At 41.4% G+C, this 15,339-nt stretch overlaps 1 protein-coding gene across 1 annotated transcript in view; it reads left to right on the top strand.

Moving 5' to 3' along the window:
* Window positions 1-15,339, top strand: part of DNAJC11 (DnaJ heat shock protein family (Hsp40) member C11) — a 595,273-nt gene that overhangs the window by 557,441 nt on the left and 22,493 nt on the right. The window contains exon 15 of the mRNA XM_069240219.1: window positions 5,468-5,597. Within this exon, the coding sequence (XP_069096320.1) occupies window positions 5,468-5,597 (130 nt within the window). The remainder of the gene's footprint in view (window positions 1-5,467; window positions 5,598-15,339) is intronic.

The following is a 15,339-nucleotide window of genomic DNA, read 5'->3' on the forward strand; positions in this document are numbered from 1 at the left end:
TTCCCTCTAGGTTACAGGGGAGTCTGCAAAAACTCTGCAGTGATGGCGGCCATACTGCATTTGGACCAACTGCAGACCCCTCTCCTTGGCCCCATCCACATCTGACAGTGGTGGCAGATGCGTCACTGCTGAGATGGGGAGGTCATCTGGGAGAGGTGGCGATTAGAGGACTCTGGCCTTTAGCCGAGACCTGTCTCCACACCAACCTGCTGAAGTTGCAGGCCATTTCACCATTCTCTGAAAGTCTTCCTTCAGTCCATCAAAGAGCAGCTGGTTCAGGTTCTCAAAGAGGGCATCACTCAATATAGTACTGCAACAACAGAGGCATGGTGCCGTCTTCGGGCCAGGCCAAAAGGTAATTGTCTCCGGTGCAGGTTGCAGCATCAGGGCCTTTCTCTTGTCATGAAACACATGTTAGGATCTTTGAACACCAACGAAGTTGAACCCAGCTGGTGGTGCCTGACGGATCACTAAAGGTGGTTTCACCCCTGAGTGGTACTCGACATCTTCCAGGAAAGAGGCAAATCCTGGATTGCTCTTTTTGCCACTGCAGAGATTGTGCAGTGTCAAAACCTTTTCCTTCTGTAGGTTCCATGAAGGCTGTCTCTTCCAGATGGAGTGGAGCACGGGACTCCCTTATACCTTTTTGCTTCTGCCTCTCCTACCCAAATTCTAAATAAGATAATAAATAACCGGACCCTAGTCATCTTAGTGGCTCTGAATTGTGCAAGGAGAGGTTCCTACCCCAAACTTCTGGCATGAGCACCACTGATCAGACTAGCATTTTGACAGAATTTCCTGTTGCAGCAGCAGGGTAGGGGCTTGCTCCTAAACATGCACACACCACCCCTCTGTGTATGGAGATTGAGCAGCAGTTGTTGACTGGTTATGTTATTCCTCACAAAGTTGTGGATGTCAGTCTGACTGCTAGGCATCCCCCTACAATGTCTGTCTACACCAGGCATGGGACAACTATATAGCCTGGTGTTACACTTGCAGTATTAACCTGTAATGGGCCAAACTGTTGAATGGCTTTTTTTGTAATCTAGGGGTCATCAAGGACTTTCTGGAGGCACTGTTAGAGCTTATTTATCAGCCCTTTTGGCCTTTTTGTTTTAACTGGACAAATCGTCCTTGTTGAAATCACCTGTTCGGGTGAGTTTTCTAAAAGGTTTCACTTGTTTGTTTCTTCTCAAAACCCTTGTGATGACACAATAGGATCTAAATTTGGTCCTAAGTTTTCTAATTTGCACACCATTCGAACTAATGCACAGCTTTCCTCCATGTTTACTGACTCTGAACACTGTTTCTGGTCATGATAACTTTGACTTGTCACGTAGGTGAACTCCAAACTCTTGGTGCATCTGCCTTACACTACCTTTTTCCCAGATAAAGTGATGTTGAAAGTCAGGCTGGCCTTTTTGTCAGAAGTCATCATTGCTTTTCACATTGGCAATCCATCACACTCCCGATGTTCTTTGCTCTTCCACATCCTTCAAAAGAAGAGTAGAGACTCAAAAGAAGAGTAAACACTCCATCACCAGGACCCCAAAAGTGCTTTAATCTTTTACGTCGATTGTACCAAAGGCTATTGGGTGGACAATTGCCTCTGGGGTGAAGTAAGGCAAGGCAGTGTTCTAAAGGACCATGTAGGTGTGAATAGTCTTCTACATTAAGATCTGCTGCACACTGACCAAGAAGCAGTCTCCGGAGGGATTCGGGGCACATTCTACATTCAAGGTGTCTTCTTCTGCACTGGCACGTTGAGTGCCCCCCATTGACATATGTGAGGCTATATACGCATTAATGAATCACTACTGCCTTGACCGCCAGGTCTGATGGGAGGAGCATGTCGCCCAATCAATCCTGATGGACTTTTTGTTCTCATCCATTTTACAGACCCACCACATTGTGCACCTCGGAAGAACAAGTTGTTTGCCATCGGTCATGCTCTCTATCGTGGATCATCTATCTAACTGCAGATTGCTCTCCATCCTTTCTCCTCCCTGTTCTTTGAAATGGTCACTTTTCAGTCTTAAAATTTTCTAAATCTGACTTTTGTTGGCTGTGCTTCAATGGGCAGGGACAATGTCAAGAAAGAAGCTGCTGTCGATTTGAAGGATTAGCTCTCATATGCAGCTCCAGACATTGAACCGCATGGGTCCAGCTACCTGCTTGTGGGAGCAATTTTGTTTAAATTCTGAGTACAGGGTGGCACCCGGGGATATTCTAAAGGTAAGGAATCTGAGGTTCAATAAAGTAACCTCCAAAAAGTGCATTACTGAAAGTAACTTGTTCATTATTATCACACCCAAAATTATATATACCATGCATGCTGTTAATCATGAGTGTGTAGTAATACAGTGTTATTCCAAGATGGACCCTAGTTAACCCCTGAAAACTAGGGAATCACAATGCAAAATTGTGTTTCCAAATTAGATTCCTAAGTTAATTACTCAAGTTAGGACTCTTTCCATCCAACCTACTTTTAGCAGGTGAAAAAACCTTTGGTAAGTTGTCGTGGTTAGACATTAGGAATGCCGTCTTACTTCATTAGTTGTTATCCAAGTTTGGTTTGTGGACCAAATTGAGATAACGTTCTGAATTGGAATGAGGCCTGTAGCTTGCAAGCATGTAATGACACTCATTTGATTAGGTTAGGAGACCTCCATAAAAACAACACCCAAAAAAGTTCCAATACAGACTTTTAGAATAACTCACCTACTGCAGCATTCCCCATATTACTCTCTTGGACGAAGTTATAAGATGACCACACTTTATCCATCGGGCATCAGCAGTCTTTCAGACCTAATAGTTCAATACTTTCTACATCGACTGCAAAGCAGCAAGAACTTGTGCTTCAAAACACAAGAAGCAACATTGGCACACAAGAGATGTGAAATAAAATCCCTTCTCATTCTAGGCTTTACATATGAGGTTCACAAAGAATTTAGAGACCTCACCTTTCAACAAGTACCTCATCAGTTATTGATAAAAGCCCTACCCTGTGACCCCTGGGTGGCATATAGCAAGAGGGTTGAAACCTACTTCCACTCTGAACAGATCTAGTGGATCTCTGTTTACATTTGTACTGCTTTTGTAGTTGGGTTGAAACTCCAGGGCTGGTTTCTCTCAGACCTTTCAGTGTCAAACTGCAGAGTTTGTCAGTCACTTAAGCATCCCACTTTTTGTAATGTCTTAGGCATATTCCTAGATAAGCTGGGACTAATGTTTCCTCTATCTTCTCCTGAACATGACTGTCTTTTGAACCTATTTTTGTTTTTACACATGTTGCATTTGTTCCCTTAAAGGTGATGCAATTGAGAAAGTCTGTAAAATTAGCAAAAGCTCCACACCAGATTATTATCATAGAGTGAACATTAAGGTCACCATTTTTCTATAGTTCCTCTCTTCTTCTGGTGGAAGGTCTTATGCTTCATTATAGAAAATTGGCAGAGAGTTCAGAAAATTAGAGTCTTGAGCTGATTACACACATTAAGGGGGTATTATTCTCAGATACTACTGAAGCATGTGTGCCATATAGCAATCATTGGCCTATTTTTCCTTGTTGCTGCCTTTCTCAAGCAAACAATGGTTATCACTGTCTTCCCAAAGGACACCACCTCTCTGCACTTTGTGTTATGTGTTCCCTTCTCTAGTTTATCTCTGGCTCTTTTGGTCTTAAATTACCAATCTGTGGAGTTTGCGGGCCTCTTTATCTCTTCTTGCCTACACTGTGAGGTTTCCAGTCATACTTTTCAGTCCCCATTAAATTTCTCTTTCTATCTTGTCTCTCACTGAACTTCTCCCCATTTTGTTCCCTCATGGATGGTTCCAATGACACTGCAGGTTTTCTTGGATACTCTTCCTAGTTCTCCGATTAGTGTGGTGGAAGAAAAAGTTGACATATAAGTATGTACATGTTACTCGCTGTATTGTCATTTCTACTAGCATTCAATAATTTTCCTCATAATTCCTCAGGATGCCCTACGCTCCTCCCTGTACTTGTTTAAGGGAGCTTTGGGCATGCTTTTGGCAGCAATTAGCTGGGTTTTTAAGTTGGTGGCCATGGTGAGTGCGCAGAGTCTGTGTGCTGTTGAGTTGCACAAGAGCCTGTGATTATTTTGAAAAGTATATTGTCCTAGTTGAAAAGGATTGTTATTTAAGGATGATATAATGGATCTTCCTTCAGTCAGGGAGACACCATTGCTTAGATTTTCCAATACTAGCGCTGCTATAGTGATTAAACTGTTCTTATCACAAGACTTTTACCTGATCTCAAATGGCGAACCTGAATACACAAAGTTAATGTTAATTTCCAGAACCTCATATCACTCTTCAAAAACGTCACGTAGATGCAATCAGGAAGTAAACTTTTTTTTCTTTGTACTTAACAGCGCCCTATCACATAAAGGACCACATAACAAAAGCAGCCATTGGTTCTAACTTCTAGTTATTACTGTCACCCAAAAACATTTTCCAGACTTGGTTGGGGAAAGTCTTCCACAACAATCTCCACAATCCCACACTGACATGCATAATAGGTTCCCTGTACAGATTAGCAAGACCCTCGGGGATCAAGAAATATGAACTTGTGACCCCAATGAGCAAGAGCTTCATTAGCTCCCCATTCAATTATGATTTCTCTTTATACTGCTATCATTTGTAAACAAATGCCTGTATCTAAAATTTCCTTGTGCATGGCACTCAAGTATAAGCTCAAAGGAGAAACCTGTTACGTATACAATATATCCTTATTTTGTCAACACCCAATTTCCAAGAAGTCCAATACCAAATTCTGTTTCTCTTCAACTGATTGAGTAGGATCATGGAAGTGGTAATCCCCTTCCACCGCAATCTGTACTACCCCATAATGGTTTTATTTCCACTGGAGTTTTAACACTCTAATTCTCAATAAAACCTAGCACCAACTTCGGCAAATTGTGCTATTATTTCAAGAGGCTTCTCCCAGCCATACCTCATCTCATGTCTTGCTTTAAATCCTCCTTTCCAAGACTGTTTGATTGCAGTATTTACTGACAGCCATTTCAGTGATATATGGAGCTTTACCAAATGATTTAAGGTTAATTTATCCTATTTGTTCTGAAGTCAAAATATCTAAGAGATCTTCCTTTATTCATGATACAGCGAGAATGTTAAAGGCTGGTATGCCCTGTACAGATCTCTGCTGTGTTGATGTGTATTTTTTTCACCACTAAAACTTTTCAGTAAAACCATTTATAAAATAAAGTTAAATACTTTTTTGCTACTCATAAGCTTTGAAGAATAGCTTGCATAACATCGTAAAATCATTATAAGTAAATACATTATACATTTGCACCCTCTTTCCATGGGACCCAAAGTGTTTTGTAGTAGAAAATGGGTAGAACAGCTGATGACTGGGATGTGCAGTAGTGATCACACAGTAAGATCTAGATTTGACATGCTAGTTGTTTTCTCATTTTAGGCTGGTCTGCCAGGATTCTATGACCCCTGTATAGGAGAAGAAAAAAGCTTGAAGGTGCTCTATCAGTTCCGAGGAGTTTTACACCAAGTGATGTCAGCTGACCTGGAGGCACTTAGGATACCAAAGCAATGTAAGTGTCTGACATTGGCATTTCTTTCTTTTTCTAGACCTGATCTGTATCATCCTGAGATCTAGACCATTGCGCCATAGCTGATTAGCCATAAGGCTAGGCAGCATGTTAACCTTGACAAGTGGTACTGAAACCACCAGTAATGGTATTCAGCACAATACAGTGTTGTTATTGTTAATCTGACAAGGTCAAGAAACCCCACGTTCGTTTTACCTAGGTGCCCTGTACCTAAAAGTTGTCCCAGACTAATTTGTAAAATTGATTGATGGAGAATTTGTTATTTTGTTAATGGTTATTAAGGTTATTCTGTGTATTTCACAGTATATTTCTATGTCAGAATTGGAGGGATTGCATGCCAGTCTGCCATTTAGAATTTGGAGTGGCTGGAATTGTCATAGCTGTTCTGTTTTTAACATTTGAAGCAAGGCCAAAGTAGTCAGCCCGATGACATGTACCAGAATCATCAGAAGGAATAGTAGCCTACGTAATTACACAGAAAGTATTTTATTTCTCAGTGTAGGGAAATACGTTCATGTAAGATTGATGTAATGTTACCTAGTGTCTAAAGCTGCAGCATTTAGAACATGGGGTACCAGGTTCACATCCCAACTCAACATCCCTGAGTATGTGCAAATCACGTAATGTCACTGTGACAGAAAAACGGTACTGTAGTCTGGTTTAGTTGTAAAAAGTTTTAATGCCACAAACCAGATTTACACTATAAAAAATGCACAAAATGAAATTTATTGTTTAAAAAACGGAAATTCAAAGAGAATACCATTATTAAAGTGAAGTTATGGCTAGGATTTTAATTATAAAAGTTTAACTAATTAAAAAATAATGTTCAAGTTCACTTAAACACCATTAAAGTACAGTTATGGGCACAAATTACAATAAAAAATACATTGAAATTCGCAAGTTATGATTTTATATATATATATATATATCTGCAGAGTCATCCCAAATGTTTGGTCTTTTTGCTGAAGCCTATTTTTGCTGGCTCTGTGCACTTCATTCCTGCTGACCAGCGGTAAAGTGCCTCTGTCCCACCTTTCAACATGGTGGCATTGGCATACCCCTAATTGGCAAATTTAACTTGAATATAAGTCCCTAATATATGGTACCTAAAGTGTACCCAGGGCCTGTAAGTTAAATGCCACCTGTAGACTGCAGCACACATTGTTCCTTACAGTACAATGAGAAGACAAATATGACTGTAGGCATCTCATGTGTAGCACAGTGATGTGCAGGTTTAACTGCAAAGCTGGCCTGTCAAAATGACCCCTTTTGACACACCTAAAATCCTCCTTTTAAATATTTATGTCTTCCCTAAGTAAGCTTTACTACTCCTTAAGGAAGGGTACATGATATGTAAAAGTAGGGCTTGTAAAGGCTAATGTTAAACATGTCTTAATGCACCCCAAAGCTATTTTCATTGTAGTAGGGTTAGCTATTCCATAGGAGACCATTGGGATACAATAGTAAGCTTAAAAAATGTGTTGTGGTGTGAACTTCTCCCAGGACATGTGCAGTAGGCCTTGGGTGTGGGGATGAGTTGTCCTTCCTTTGACAGGATGTCCTGAATACTGTGCCCAGAACATTGCTATACTTCAAACAGGCCTCCCCTGTTACAGGTAGATGTAACACAACCTAGGTTACCATAGGATGATTCTTCATTTCTCGGAGACCCCATGGACCTTAACAATAACTTGCATTAGTCAAAATAGAACCAAAGACCAAGCCACTTGAAAAACAAATACAAATTTGAAAGGTATGGACAAACGCACAGTCCTTTAACCCACCCCCACCCTCCGCCAGCCCCATTCCACCTCTCCCCTGTCATGCTTCATCATCGGCCATCCTTCCATGGCACCTCATTCTCCAATATAATAATTGGGAGCTTATATGCAGTGGCAGCTGGTGACTTTTGAAGGAGTTGTCTCTGAATTTTACAGTGAGCAAAGCAAGTGGATCAAGAGAGACTTCAATGTGAAGGTCAATGTCTCAACATTCATTATGCAGGCAAATGTATGGCGATGGTCTTTACAGTACCATAAGCCCACAACATAACACTGGAATTGTGGAAAGAGCAATACTGAAGAGCTTAAATGGGTAAGTAATTGACAACTTTTATCTTTTTTTTTTTCTAATTCACCCATTTTTTACATGTCTAGGGTAATATCCTTCCACTTGCATAATCAATGGATACCCGTTTCAAGAATAGTGAGTGCAGCCTGTCCATACTCTAATACCTAAAAGACTGTGTACTTTTAAAAGAACCAGTAAGTTAAAAAAAAAAGTGCTTCTCTCTGTGCAGGCAGATTGCCCTATTGTGGGATCCAGGCCCCTCCCGTTTTTGCTTTATGTATACAACACCCTTCTTATCGCTCGTACCACAAGGAGCCTACAGCATTAGTGGATCAGTTTTATGCCTTTATGAGAACCCTGGATCCAGAGGTAAAATATGCAAAGGCCTATGTGATGGCAATCGGCCCCTGGTCTACTAGCTCTAAAATGTTCCGGGTGGGAAAACATACACTGGCAAACTTTCCAGTTTTCTCATATCAAGGGGTCTTGTCAATGTAAATAGAAGCTGGAAGTCCCTCATTGAGGGGCTGAGGGTTCATCAAGGCCATGAGTAGTGCTGTTGGTTTTTCTCAGAGGTTGAGTTCTTGGCCCCTCAACACTCTGGTCAACCTTTATCACGCCAAATTGCTCTCTATGGCTTTATATGGTTGTGAGGTGTGGGGGTATAGAAGCATTGATTAAATTCAGGTGGCAGTAAATGAGTTCCTTAGACTTATTTTGAAAGCCCCTAGTAGCACCTTAGCCTTTTCCGTCCATGAGAATGGTTTGGGGTATATTGGGCGTCTTTCCGCCCACCACCGATTGCTTTGCCTGGATTAAGATTTGGACAGGAGCGGAATCTCAGCTATTCGGCAGATCCTTTCAGACTGTTTATCCCTTGGTCATGCTCTTAAAATCCCTTGGATTGCTTATGTAAAGGCAGCCTTTGTTAGCCTGGGGATGGAAGATATATTTTCTAATTCCCATCCCCTCTGCCGTTTAGAGCTTAAGAGGGTGAGGGACATGTTCTTAGGATAGGCTTCACTACAGCTTGAAACTGCCGAGCTGAGAAGCCAATGGTTCTGGGGTTTATACTGTTGTCATATGTTGAAGGCATGGAACCATATCTAAACATAGTATTTAATGAGCTGGACAAGTTCCTTTTGACAAGGCTTTTGTTCAACATGCTACACCACCTTTTGGCATCCCCTAGTGGCTGGTCTTATCCTAGATCATTGGAGCCCTGTGGCTGCGACAATAGGCCTCCAAAGGATACCCTGTATTTCGCGCTGCAATGCAAATATTTTAGTATTCCTAGTGAAATGTTCATCATTCCACTATTGAAACCCTTGAACTTTGTCCAAGCTCTCCCAGCCCTTGTGTTTCTACAGGTTTCACCAAATGTACATGTATTATTTGTTGGTTCCTGTTTTTTACGTGCTGCCCCGGGATCAAGGCGTTCTATGCCTGATTAACTGTATTGCTGCAATCGTGGGTCCGTTCTTTTTTCGATTGCCTATAGATTACTGCTCTTAAATTACATGGTTTCTTTTTATATTGGTACAATCCTTCTACTGTTTTCATATTTTGTGTATTTTGTATTCTATATGCTTTTATGGCTGTTGTCTCAGACGAATAAAGATATATATTGATTGATTGAAAAGAACCAGTGTTTGTGAAATCTTAAGCTCATTAACTAATGTCAGCTACAGCTAGAAAAAGTTTGTGATATGTTAACGACTTGAAATGCACACAGCATCAGACTGTAATGTGAAAAGGCTCTTCTTACCTCTGAAATGAGCACTTTGTTGACACTGCTGCAGAGTTCTACACGGATCTTGTTTTCTTTAGCAGTGTGCACATTATTTTCTGGCCCTTGGCACGAAATGCCTTAGCTAAATAAAAACATTCTGACTCGGTGAGCTATAAGCATTTTGGTTTTGATGGTGCTAATCGTTATTGCTAAGTTTCGGTCTATAATATTTTCAACGTTTAGGGCATAAGTGGTTTAAAAAAACACAGCCACAGCTATAATGTGCTCTTCGCGGTCTGGATTGGCGGGACGAAGGAACCCAGCACCCGAGTGAAGTAAGGAGAGCTGCATTTGCTTCCCCCAGTCCCCACCCTGGACACACAGTGGATTTGAACTCTTAGTGCTGAAGTACGCATGTCGGGCTGGCCGAATCCAGACTCCGGTCAGTGTGTCATGCGCACTTTAATTACACAGTGCTAAACATCTCAGAGACCAGCCTCGCCCCCCCCCCCCTCCACAATAACAATTTAAGTAATTGCAGCCCAGGCTTCAAATGATATGAAGGTTTGCCAAACTTACTATTTAAATGCACAATAAAGACTCTTTTATTGTCAAGGTGAGTAGGTTATGGATAAAAGTAGTAGGTCAACGCCCCTCTGCCCCTAGAGAGAAACCACCTCTGCTTATATACATGTGGATTAAAGGGGGGTACAGTCAAGCACAAAGAATAACAATCCCAGGAACCCTAACAGGGAGATGTGTCTATTTGATTATGAGGGTGACAGGATGATCTAAAAAATATATAGAGTGATACCTGGGAGTCGTCATCACTCCTGCATACGTTAGGTTGACTTGGTTTTAGCCAGTTGTCCCCAAGGGGTCCAGGGCTTTCTTCAGGACCAAGGATTCCCTTCTCCCAAAATTCATAAATCATACATCTTACAGTCGAAGCAGACACGCATGCGCACAATACCAATTGGTATAAGTCTTTTGCTCCTGCTAATCAGAGCTGTGCTTATTCAGCATGTAATTGAATAGGTCCCTGTAGTAAACTAGGGAACATCTCATGAAGGAGGTAAATGAGAGTGGCCTTGTAGTCACACATTTGTCAAAGGTTACACCATGCAGATTCACTTATTACAGGTCCTAGTCTCCTCCCGCTGAGGTATGGCCTCACAGACCCAGGGTGGTGTGTGAGGCCATAACTTATTTTTTTTTTTATTGCTTTTCAAGAAGTTTGATCTAGTGTCCTACTTTTTCTCATGCAACTTATTGTCGAGATCTAAAGGGTTCCCCGGTATTGGAGAATCTTCCAATAATGACTTAAGTATTTCTCATTCACCTTCCTTCTTTGTGAATTGTATGAGAAGATGCAAATGTAGACAGACACCTTTTTCCTCTCTGTCACCTTACCCACTTTTGAGATTGGGTATCATTTGTTTAGGGGCTAGCTCAGCCTAGGTCTGCCTCTGCTTTTGTACTTGTCAACTAGGCGCCCCTCCCAGTGGGAGTGAGCTGCCTTAGAAATTGTTTACAGTTGCCACCAGGATGGGTCTGTGAGTATCCTCTTTGGCATTTGTGTCACATCCTGCTTAACATGTCACCTGAAGTTTTATAGATAATATTTGGATTTTAGTGTTAGATGTGGGAGGACATTAGTGTGGTGAATTCATATTTGTTTTTATTGTTAAGCAGGAGATTAGTTTAGCCCATTTGGCATGCATGCCTGTGCCCCCTTCACCTACTTAGCGTGCTCTCTTTTAGTCCATTTATTTTATTATATCTTTTAAGATGGTTGCCATTGTTATGGTTAACAATGTTTTGATTTGCGTTATCAGTGCCATTCTTTGAAGGCATCACTATCAGCGTCAAAATCAAGTGATGTACCTAGGTATTCAGATCACTTACGTGTGGGAGGAACATAATTTACATTTGTTGGGGATTATTTACATAATTGTCCCCACAAGTCTACCTCCTTATCAATTGTTTGGGAACATACCTGCATTAGGAGTCCTTCAAGCTCTCTATAAATGCATCTGACACAGACCAAGTTATCAGAGAGATTCCTACCATATGCCATCTACTCCATCGATGCTGCACATTTCATGCTTATTGCAAAATGGTGGGGGTCTTTGTATTCATGACTCTCGTCTTCACAATTATACTACTTCTATTGTTTGTTATCCTAATCATTGCAGCTCATGCATTTTTACCATAGATTGCAGTCAATAAATATATTGAAAACTTTCCTGCATCTCCTTCATTGCCTGTGTGTGACTGTGACTTATTGCTAATGTGAGAAAAGCGTAACTGCGGTTCCACTACGACTCCCGTGAGATGTCGCAATCTAGAGTTCATGCGTAAGGCTGCCAGAAATCAACTTTTACTGTTTAGGTTTTTGGTGAAGTAGTGCTTGTGAGCCAAGCGGCTTCGGCTGACAGTAGCGACTTGTTGTAGGAGTGACTCCATCGCCTACAAACAAAAGTGCTGTCATTGCTAAACCAGCAGTCTCGCCAAGGAGTGAGAGTCCAACTACAATACTAGTGGTACCATGGTACACTCATTATGTACCCCCCTCAGCTCACAGAACCCACATTTAGTGTGGGCGTAGACTTCAGCCATCTTGAAAATGCCCAGAGTCTGTAGAGTTAGTCCTGGGAATCTTTACCCGATTGGTTAGAACAGTGGTTCCCAACCTGTGGTCTGGGGACCCTTTGAGGTCCGCGAGGCCTCCTCAGGGGGTCCGCGACTGCTTAGAAAATTAAATTTTATTAACAGTTTAGGTCCCCAGCTTTCACTAATGACTCAGGGAGGTGGGGGGGGGTTCCCTGGATTCCAATAATGATTCAGTGGAAGTCCCCAGGTTCCAGTAATGATAGTGTAGGAGTCCACAGAAGTCAAAAGGTTAGAACGTTCTGTGGGGTCTATCCCGACCACAAGCTTGTGCCTAGCCTGAATGTGGCACCTCCAGGCAGCCACTTCAGACATTCCAAGACCTATGTATGATTAGAAGAGGATCACACCTACTGTCTGAGACCTGAGAAGAGCCTAGAAGACTGGACCTGCTCTCCCTCTTGTACCCAGGACAAAGAAATGGACTCCGAGGGTCATAAGGATGACCTGTTAAAGCTACAGGGACACAACAAGCTTTAAGAGGCCTTTTCTTGCAACGGGCCAAGTGACCAGTGGCAACTGGACCTGGAATGGACACTGTTGCCCCGTCTGCCTGACAACCTGTGAGTCTCTAAGTGCCTCCACTGAAGTCCTATGGGGCTGCAAAAATGTCCTCCAGTAGTGGCAAGGGACTTAAAGGACTAAAATCAGAATGTAAAATCTTTGACAGGAAAAACCTTGTTAGTGTATCCGGATGGCGTTCAATCACGGGCAGCATCAATTTATAGCTAGGTGCAGTTCATCTGCGACCATTAACTATCATTGGCACTTTGTGCTTATCTGCGCTATTCTACTTAAAGCTTTAAAAATTCAGCCTTCTGGTTCTCCGTATTGGATATTTGTCATGTTAGCCTCATTTTGTTGATTATGTTTTGCTCTATTTTTCTATTTTTCTAATTCATTTAGGGATTTTTACTGTTTTCATTCATCTTTACTACTTTTTACTACTGCTGAAATACTTTACACATTGCCTCCACTTTAATTCTGTCTACGCTGTACCATAGCCACCTGGGAGTTCAGCTCAGGTTAATTTAGTGACTGTAAGGACTCCCTCTGAGAAGGATTTTGAATGTTACTTGTTGGGTACTTACCTACCTTAACTTATAACCTAATTTCTTACTATATCTATCTATCTATCTATCTATCTATCTATCTATCTATATATATATATATATATATATATATATATATATATATATATATATATATATATATACCTAATTTCAATAGCAGTCACTGGTGTGACACACAAACCATCAAAATCAATATGAAGATTGTGTCTTAGAATAAGAGAAGTTTAAACATAATGTATCACAGCATCTGGGCTGAAGCAACAAATCAGTATTGGATTAATGTGGCGATAACAGATAATCACACACTCAATTAAGTCGTAGAGCAAATAAAGTGACAGCAACAGAAGATTGGGCATACTTCAAAGTGGCAGTTAGTCTAGATGTATAATAATAGCAGTATCCCACTCCCTGTTTAATTCATCCTTGTCAATTCTTATGCTGCTATTGGATGTTCTCATTTCTATAGATCTGTATCCATCAGACCATTCCCTAACGTAGCCTACAAAGGGCAGTGGTAAACCCGAAGGAATAAACTTAGTGCTCAGTTTGCTGTTTTACCTAACTGGCGTTAGCCCCAGTTAACATGGTTTCATTGAAGTTGTCCATATCGAATCTCTCAGAGAAAGAAAGGTGACCACACTGTCCAAAACTATGTAACCTCTCTCCAAGACATCCGTGCGTATTAATGAGCCTAGATCTACTCTGCATGCAGCTCTCTCTATAGTTTGGGTTCATTCTGTGCATGTTCCGTAGAGACTTGCACAGCATGTATGCGTATATATGTTTTGGTTTGAACGGACTATTTAGGATATATTATTACATATTTCCAGCATACTGCTACATTGTGTGTCATCTAATTCCACCTATGCCATAGTCCATTTATGACCGTTCCTGTTACTTACTCAATACATCAACCTTTCATATACATAAAGTCTGATAATTGTCTTCCACCCATCCTCCTCCAAACTGGTCAAGTAAAGTAGCAGTAATCGTGTTCTTTTGGTTCCTCCGGAAAGCAGTCCAAGGCTCCCTAAATCTGGCAGCAATCGCTACGCTTGTACGGAAACGGGGACTGTGGATATGTGATTTGCTACAGAAGTCAGTGAGCCAGATTTTTTTGTTAGTTCGTGATATAGTTTCCCAAGGGAAATGAGCCAATACATTGGTGCATCTGAAGTGTGAAAAAGTCAGTGCTCAAAGGTTGCAAATCTGGGCCTCACTTCGGCAAGGAGGCATAATAAGGAAAACATAATGATGAATCTAGTAGTCACTGTAATCCATCTCATGCCTCTGTAGTGCACAGTGGTGGCTGGTGACATTTGAGAGTGGTGGGGCGTAAATGTTGGGTATGAGCATTAAGTCCTGAGCGTGCAAAGTGCACAACCCTGACCAACAGAAAATGTGTTTGGGATTTCTCCCCCAGAGAAAATTTTAAAGAAAACAGTGGCAAGTGGTTCTTTTTAAAGCAAATTAAAGAAAAGAGGGAGGTTTATAAAGCCATTGTAAACGTGTAGTCTTGAAATATTTAAACACAGTAAAACCTGTCCTGTATCTTGCTGCATTAAATATGTTAAAAAGTTACTGTATTGTGCAAATTGTACAGTACGACATACGTGCACAGAAACTATGGAAATGTTGCACATATTAAATCACAAAACGTACAGAAGGAACTTATTTGCTTCAGATGTGTATGTATGTCACTGTCTTAAATTCTGACAAGCTTTCCCTTCTTCAAGACAGGCAGCACTCACCAGTGAGAAAACATTTCAGCTAAAATGTATGTATCCCAACAAGAAAACAATTTACAGGGCTTTAAGTTGTGATAACAAAAAGGTTCCCGCATATGCCAGCACCAGGCAGCTTCCAAAACTTTCATAGATATTTCAGGCGGTAGGTTGTCCACTGTCCACTACGGCTACAGACCAGAGATGACGAGAGTTGGTGGTGCCGCAGTTGACTCTGTTTTTCATTGTGTGCTAGCGCACTGACGTATGCACCTTGTCTGCCCCTATTCTGTAAGGGAGATAGCTGGGATACCCTTCCCATCACTTGCACAGCTGGTTAAAGGAGAGGCACTACCCACCCCACACACAGGGTCCTAGATATGCGCATGCATTTTAAGGGGCCTGTCTTGGCAGTGTTCCATCCAGTGTCACCGACACAAACCCGCTCAGAT

This window comes from Pleurodeles waltl, chromosome 6 (assembly GCF_031143425.1).
Source record: "Pleurodeles waltl isolate 20211129_DDA chromosome 6, aPleWal1.hap1.20221129, whole genome shotgun sequence".
In the NCBI taxonomy this organism is placed as follows: Eukaryota; Metazoa; Chordata; class Amphibia; order Caudata; family Salamandridae; genus Pleurodeles; species Pleurodeles waltl.